This window comes from Rana temporaria, chromosome 5 (genome assembly GCF_905171775.1).
Source record: "Rana temporaria chromosome 5, aRanTem1.1, whole genome shotgun sequence".
In the NCBI taxonomy this organism is placed as follows: domain Eukaryota; kingdom Metazoa; phylum Chordata; class Amphibia; order Anura; family Ranidae; genus Rana; species Rana temporaria.
Genome location: NC_053493.1, coordinates 401,828,182 through 401,836,488, shown reverse-complemented (window position 1 = coordinate 401,836,488; position 8,307 = coordinate 401,828,182). Strand labels below are relative to the sequence as shown.

Here is an 8,307-nt window from a genome sequence, read left to right as displayed (position 1 = left end):
CAAGTGCTTTGTGAATCAAGCATTTACGCTGAAAACTTGCGGCGGTGTAACGTAAACGGGATACGTTACGCCGCGGCGCAGGTACGTGAATCTGGCCCACTGTGCCTATGCAGCACTTGTTGCTGTTTTGTTTTTTTATATATTTTTTTGTTTTGTGTTGTATTCCTCCTGAAAAATAGCAATGCACTTCCTATGCCTGGTCGCTCCTGTTCGGTAAGCTCGTGATCGAATCAACTATCCTACAGCGAGGAAATAGAACCCTTGTTTGTTGTGATGGAAGGGATAAGCAGTAAAAAATCTTCTTGCTATACATTGATATGACCAGAGGCGTATCTAGTGAAAATGGCGCCTATGGCAAGCGCTAAAACTGCGCCCCTGTCAAAACATTTGAAACCCATCTTCCAGATAACATTAACAAAAAAAACAGCTGACAAAACTCTTTAATCTTCCAATTAACAAATTATGGATTGGCACTACATTAAACTTACAACTGCACCTTCCTTGCTTTCACTGATGCAAACTGGTCTATGATCTGCTCAAAGTCATTTTTTTCTGTTTCTTCTCTTATATCAGCACCCATGAATGCAGTACCATCAGCACCCATAAATGCGGCCTTACCAGCACCCATAAATGCGGCCTTACCAGCACCCATAAATGCAGCCTTATCAGCACCCATAAATGCAGTACCATCAGCACCCATAAAAGCAGTAATATCAGCACCTATAATTGCAGTAACATCAGCACCCATAAATGCAGTAACATCAGCACCCATAAATGCAGTAACATCAGCACCCATAAATGCAGTAATATCAGCACCCATAAATGCAGTAACATCAGCACCCATAAATGCAGTAACATCAGCACCCATAAATGCAGTAATATCAGCACCCATAAATGCAGTAACATCAGCACCCATAAATGCAGTAATATCAGCACCCATAAATGCAGTAACATCAGCACCCATAAATGCGGCCTTATCAGCACCCATAAAAGCAGTAACATCAGCACCCATAAATGCAGTAACATCAGCACCCATAAATGTGGTAACAGCACCCATAAATGCGGCCTTACCAGCACCCAAAAATGCAGTAATAACAGCACACAGAAATGCGGAGGAATCGTGTGGTGTATGGGAACTTAGCATTAGGGAGAGAGAGTGGCCTCCGTGGGGGCGGATCATGCAGTGTACGGGAACAGCACTGGGCAGAAAGGCAGAGTGGAACGGAACATCAGAGACAGTGACTGCACGCAGTGGAACACAGACAGGTCACACTCACTGGCAGTGGCACTGTGATGATCAGGGACACGCAGCAGTGCAGGGGATTTCCTCATAATGGATACAGTCCTCCGCCACTGCTGCGCCTCTGACACTGTCTGCTTAGCACACACGCACAATCGCACATTATGATGACTTTAAGGCAGGGGTCAAGTCCTGGGGAAAAAAGTGTGGGAACTCCAACCCAAGATCCACTCTCCCACCAAAAAAAAAAAATGATACGCTCATATGCATAATTACTAAACCGCATGTTTTTTTTTTTCGATCCACTGTACCTTAGTAATCCTTTATGTTACTGGCTGCTTCCTGTATATGGATTCATCGGGTAGTGTGCGGGTATTCCGTCACTTCCTCGATGCCGCAATGTCTCCTGGGAGCTTTTGTCATTGTTCCCAGGAGACATTGCGGAGGTCTGCCGCAAGTTATCGCAGGATTTAGAAAGAAGCAAGTTCTTTCTAAATCCCGCGATAACTCGCGGCAGACCTCCGCAATGTCTCCTGGGAACAATGACAAAAGCTCCCAGGAGACATTGCGGCATCAAAGAAGTGACGGAATACCCGCACACTACCTGATGAATCCATATACAGGAAGCGGCCAGTAACATAAAGGATTACTAAGGTTCACCTGCCCCTGACAGTGACTCGAGCTGGGCATCGTGGCTTAGTGAAGGATTGGCTCGAGCGACTCGGCTGCTCTCGGCTGCTCTAGTCCTGCAAAGGGAACCGAGTTCCTGCTGTGAAAAAAAGTGCAGGAACTCCGTTCCCACATGTTCCCGCAGGACTTGAGCCCTGCTTTAAGGCCTCTTTCACACTTGGGAGGTGGGGGCATTGGCGGTAAAGCAACACTATTTTTAGTGGCGCTTTACTGTCTTATTCGCGGCGCTATTCAGCCGCTAGTGGGGCCCTTTTAACCCTTGCTATCGGCCGAGAACAGGTAAAAAAACGCCCGCAAAGCGCCACTTTGATTTCAATGGGCAGGGGTGCTTTAGGAGCCGCTCCTACAGCGCCTAAAAGATGCTGCTTGCAGGACATTTTTTAATGTCCTGCCAGCGCACCGCTCCAGTGTGAAAGCACTCAAGTAAAGCCCTGCAAAGCGCCCTAAAAGAGTCTCTTTTCTTACTCCAATGTAAAAGCCGGAGGGCTTTCACACTGTAGCGGTGCGCTGGCAGGAACGGTGTATGCTTTGTGGCGCTGTAGGAACTTTGTGGCGCTGTAGGAACGGTGTACACATTGCTTCTAAAGTGCCCATTGATATCAATGGGCAGCGCCACCGAACCATCAGCAAAGCGCCAGCAAAGCGGCGCTTTGCGGGTGGTTTTAACCCTTTTTGGGCAGCTAGTGGTGCGCTGGCAGGATGCTCAAAAAAGTCTTGCCAGCGACATCTTTGAGGCGTCCCACTAGTGGCTGAATAGCGCCGCAAAAACAACAGTAAAGCGCAGTTAAAATACTGGCGCTTTACCGCCAACGGCGCAAAGCCCCAGTGTGAAAATAGCCTAAGTCATAAATGTGCCAGGCACAGGCCCAAACAGAAGCAAGCAGCCAATCAAATATGGTGTCTGCTTGCTCAAAATTGTTTAAATAAATGATAATTATGCATAGCCATAGATATCATAAATAAAGTGATTTGTGCAAGTAGTACCTGCTGTTGCACAAATCATATTATTTATGATATCTATGGCTATGCATAATTACAGTTTATTTCATCCATATTGAGCAAGCAGACACCATATTTGATTGGCTGCTTGGCAGGTGGGCTGGCCTGGCACACTGTCACATCATATACACATGATGATAGCTATGTTGTACCTGCAGGCTGCCGCTGCTGCAGTGCTGCCTGGCTTGGGGGCTCGGGTTCCAGAGTCCAATTCCTCTGTCAGCTGAAGTTCTCCTCAGTGACGGCGACCTCACGTGACGTCACCGACCCGCTCGGGGAGAAGATGAAAGCCGCGCAGAGGAGGAAAGCTCCGCCTCCGCCACCGCCAGTTAGCCGAATCACGATGGTCTGGACAGTCACACTCATCTACAAGCATGGGGGCGCCCGCACCTGTCCCTCTCCGAAAACACTGCCATCCAGCCAAGTAAGAGTACTACAAGTGCAGTGCTGTGCCTTCACCGGGGGCTATAGTGTGGGAGGCGGCCCACAGGAGGACGGGTGTGGGTGGGAATTATTTTTTTGTTTCTTTTTTTTTCGCCCCCCCCACATGGCGCCCATGGTACTTGCCATGGCTGCCATACCTTGGATACGCCACTGGATATGACCGGCATTGGCACCATAATTGTTCTTGTATGCTGATCCTTCTTTTTTTTGCTCAGATCATTGTCTATAACCCAGAATTCATGAAGTATGTGTACGACCGATGGTTGATGAATCATGGCCGGTACCCCTCCACAGGACTTCTAAGTGTTATATTTGCTCTTCACATCTGTGATCAGGTAATCCACCCATGTCTGATAACCAACTGGGCATTGGGACAATATTACACAGTATTCATGTGGTAGTAAGTCATAAACAAAATGGTAATAAATGCCTAGTCAATAAACAAAGATAAATTAACTACTTTCCTGCCAAAGCACATACATGCGTGTCATTATGTTCATACTGGGGCCAGGACTGCAGCTGTTAGCTATAACCCCAGTATCAACATTTTCAGCCGACAACTCCCTATCCTATAAAAGTGATCTAAGTGGCTGATTAGCTGCTGAAACACTGTTCTGAGCAGGGGGAGGAGTCAACATCCTTCTCCTGCTGCTCACCGGTGCTGTACCGTGTCTTCTGGGGAGCCCGGCAGTTGCTTCTAATGGCAATAGAGGTGACCAGAGACTGTATCGTCTCCAATCACTTTTATGGTCTAGGACAGTGGTCTTTAAACTGTGGCCCGCAGGCTGGATGTGGCCCTTTGTCTTGCCCTTGGGGCACCGTTCCATCCACACAAATGATGGGGCACTATTCCTACTTTGAATTCCAACAGTGTGACATTATCTCTATCACTAGAATCCAGTGGCAGCTTTTTTTTTGGGGGGGGGGGGGCGGGCAAAAAAAAAAAAACATAAATTGTCGCCACTGTGCTCATTAAACGCAGCCACTTTGCCCCCTCAAATGATGCCAGTTTTCCCATCAAATGCATCCAGTTTCCTCCCTCCCAAATGCATCCAGTCCCGTCCCCCCCAAATGCACCCAGTTCCCCCCCAAATGCATCCAGTTCCCCCCTCCCAAATGCATCCAGTCCCCCCCCAAATGTATCCAGTCCCCCCCTCAAATGCAGCCAGTTTCCCCCCAAATGCAGCCAGTCCCCCCCCCAAATGCAGCCAGTCCCCCCCCCCAAATGCAGCCAGTCCCCCCCCCAAGTGCAGCCAGTCCCCCCCCCAAATGCAGCCAGCCCCCCGCCCCAATTCAGCCAGTCTCATCCTCCCTCAAATGCAGCCAGCCCCCCCCAAATGCAGCCAGTTTCCCCCCCCAAATGCAGCCAGTTTCCCCCCCAAATGCAGCCAGTTTCCCCCCCAAATGCAGCCAGTTTCCCCCCCCCCAAATGCAGCCAGTTTCCCCCCCCCCAAATGCAGCCAGTTTCCCCCCCCAAATGCAGCCAGTTTCCTCCCCCCCCAAATGCAGCCAGTTTCCTCCTCCCCCAAATGCAGCCAGTTTCCTCCTCCCCCAAATGCAGCCAGTTTCCTCCTCCCCCAAATGCAGCCAGTTTCCTCCTCCCCCAAATGCAGCCAGTTTCCTCCTCCCCCAAATGCAGCCAGTCTCCTCCTCCCCCAAATGCAGCCAGTCTCCTCCTCCCCCAAATGCAGCCAGTCTCCTCCTCCCCCAAATGCAGCCAGTCTCCTCCCGCCCGGCACTTGCCTTCCTCGGGTCAGCGCTGTCCTCCTCCACACTCCCTCGATGTCTTCTCCCGTCCTCGATGTCGCTTCAGCCAATCAGGTGACCGGTAACCAGACCCGGTGCACCTGATTGGCTGAGAGGCGGGTCAGTGTTAGGGAAGCGATTTCCTAACACAGCATGGTTTAAACAGGGAACACACAGCAGTGCGCCCTCTCGTTAACCATTTGGAAGCGCATTAGAGCCCACAGGCTCTAATCAGGAAGCCTATTAGAGCCTAATCAGGCACTTCCAAAACACACCCACCGCTGTAATTCAGATGGCCGGCGCTCAACAGGTGGCCGGACACCTCAATAGTGGGCGGCAGCGGCGACAATAGATAGATTCATGCAATGCATAAATCTATCTATTGTTGAGTGACGGGTGCAGGAGAGAGGGGGCGGTGCTGAAACATTCTTATGACATCACAGTCCCAGCATGCTGGGACTGTGACGTCATAAGAGGCTTATATAAATCGCCGCGCACCGCACACCCGGCATTACAGCGGGAGGGAGCATTGAGTCAACATCGGAAGAAAAGAAGAAAAGAAGAAGGCAGAAGGCGACAAAGAAGACCGGGCTGGCCACAGCTAGTAAGAGAGCTTCAAAGAAGATATCGGTGGCCAGCCCCGAAGAAGGCACCAGAGAGCAAGTGGGAGAAGAACCGGGGAGCACCGAGACGACACCGGAGAGCGGAGAAGACGAAAGAAGACCCCCGGAGAGCGGAGAAGACCCCCAGAGCTGACTAATAAATTATTTTAAAAACCTGTGTAGTGTGTTTATTTTAATGACACTGTTCCTCCAGGTGAATGGGTAGGGGTACCATGTACCCCATACTCATTCACCTAGGGTGGGGGGCTGGTATCTGGGGGCCCCCTTATTAAAGGTATGGATTGTGGGGGAACCCCCACACCGTTTTCCGGCGTAGGGGTTCTCCTTACAATCCATACCAGACCTAAGGGCCTGGTATGCTCCTGGAGGGGAAACCATGCCGTTTTTTTATTAAAAATTTGGCGTGGAGTTCCCCCTCATGATTCATACCAAACGCCGCGGCTAGAATTGGCAGGAATACAAGTCGGATCCCCGTCGCTTCTATGTCGCTTGCTGGAATGTGCTTTTCTTATTCCAGCGAGTGCCAGATGTCGGCAGCCTGTCGCCGAGAATTGGCGCAATGCCGTCGTGCTGGAAACACATTCTCGCAGACAGGTACTGTAAGCCTAGGGTGTCCATCTGCATGCCTCACTGTCCCTCACTTTGCCTCACTGTGCCCATGCCACACTGTGTCCATGACTAGACTGACGTTTATTTTGGGAGTCTATGGAAAGGGTGCCCAGCTTTGAAAAATTGGTTCTCCACAGCCGTAGGTCCCCCAGACTACAACCTTTGCACACTTGTAGGGGAGAAATGGGGCTACATGTGTGTGAAGTTTTGGCTCCAGACCGGTACCGGGTCCCTAAAGTCACCAGAGAAATTACCGTTTAACATGGGAGTCTATGGAAGGGGTGCCCGGCTTTGAAAAAACGGTGCTCCCCGGTTGTAGGTCCCCCGGAGAACAACTTTTGCACACTTGTAGAGGAAGAGTGGCCAAGTTTGGGGTCCAGGGGACTTACGGCCGGCCAGTACCGGGTCCCCAAATCTGGGAGATAAGGCGCAAAAAGGTGACTCGAGTATAAGCAGAGGGGGGCATTTTCAGCACAAAAAAATGTGCTGAAAAACTCGGCTTATAATCGAGTATATACGGTACTTTAATTTAGCTTGCCAACATCTAACCAAAACTGAAAAAAATTGTTCTGCCCAGACTGACACTTACACTAGACTAGTTCAATAAAACTGTGATATATGTAGGGTTATATTCCCTTTAAAATACTTGGATTTGATGTGTTCCTTTCATCCAAACAGGTGGACTTGTATGGATTTGGAGCAGACAGCAAAGGAAACTGGCACCATTACTGGGAGAACTATAAATATGCGGGAGCTTTCCGCGAAACCGGGGTCCACGATGCCGATATTGAGGCCGATATTATAAGCAATTTAACTTCAATTAAAAAAGTTAACATCCATAGGGGAAGATGACCCCTAAACGGATGGAAAACTGTGGTTGACAATTTTACTATTTAAATGTGGTGTTCTTCGGAGGCCTAGTGGATAATTTATACATTGGATTTTTGAACCACTTACAGGACACAGAACTTCAAGTTAAAAGAGAAGAGCTATAGTTCCATGATCTTAACATCAACACTATTGCAGCCACTTGGGCCAAATGACCACGTGTTTTGGGTCTGATGGACTTGGATTTGACTAATGGATTTCGATTCATAATGATGGCAATGGTTTAGACTGGGGTAACAACCTATGCTGGACGTCATTTTAGATGGTATTTATCACATTGGTAAAGAAGGTGAAAAGTGTCAGATGTTTCATAATTTGTGAAGGGTTTTATCTATACGATAACTCCTGCATTTTTTTGACCTCTTGTTGTTGGCGCCCAATTGTTTTTTTATTATCGAAAAAGCAAAAATTAGGTTGTTCAGTACACCCTTGAGAATAGCTAGCAAGTCTGGAACTGACCCTTTCATGTTGCTGGAACAGTAGAACATTAAAGTTTTTACATAATTTTTATCATTTTACATAAAAAAGAAAGCTTGACCCCCGTGACACTAGACTGCTGCTCCAGGCATATGGGACAATAGACCATTAGCTAGAGGACCAGCGAATATACATCACTTTTCAATGTGTTCCATCTTCACCCGTTCACTGGGATAGAAGATGGCTTACTTACTTGCCTTGAGTCATGACAGCAGGATTACGACTTGGTTTACTGATCTTTGGTGCAGCAGATCCATTGTGTTTCTTGGCAATAACAGCTAAAATCTTCCAGTTAATGAGAATTTCGAAACATCCATGTGCTTGGAGGTTGGTGAAAATCACTATTTGAAGACCTAAAGAAGATTACATCTTGATGAGCAACTTTTGGGTTCAGTTTCACTGTATACTCTTGGTTGTCCTTTGGCCTTGCTCATTATCGGAAAGAATTTATTTTGGGACAAAAAGTCCCGAACCTGGAATATTCACACAATGGTTTATTTTTTTTTCTTGAGTAGGCAACTTCTGGGCCCTCTGCGGACAAACCAAAAGTCATCTCTTGCTGTATTCTATCACTTTGTACTCTTTAAATTG

At 48.3% G+C, this 8,307-nt stretch overlaps 1 protein-coding gene across 2 annotated transcripts in view; it reads left to right on the top strand.

Annotated features, from left to right (window-relative positions):
• Positions 1-7,927, top strand: part of ST3GAL1 (ST3 beta-galactoside alpha-2,3-sialyltransferase 1) — a 213,024-nt gene extending 205,097 nt beyond the window's left edge. For both annotated transcript variants that reach the window (XM_040354996.1, XM_040354997.1), the window contains 2 exons: positions 3,589-3,708; positions 7,030-7,927. In XM_040354996.1, coding sequence (XP_040210930.1) covers positions 3,589-3,708; positions 7,030-7,203 — 294 coding nt within the window. In that variant the 3' untranslated portion in view covers positions 7,204-7,927. The remainder of the gene's footprint in view (positions 1-3,588; positions 3,709-7,029) is intronic.
• Positions 7,928-8,307: the final 380 nt, after the last annotated feature.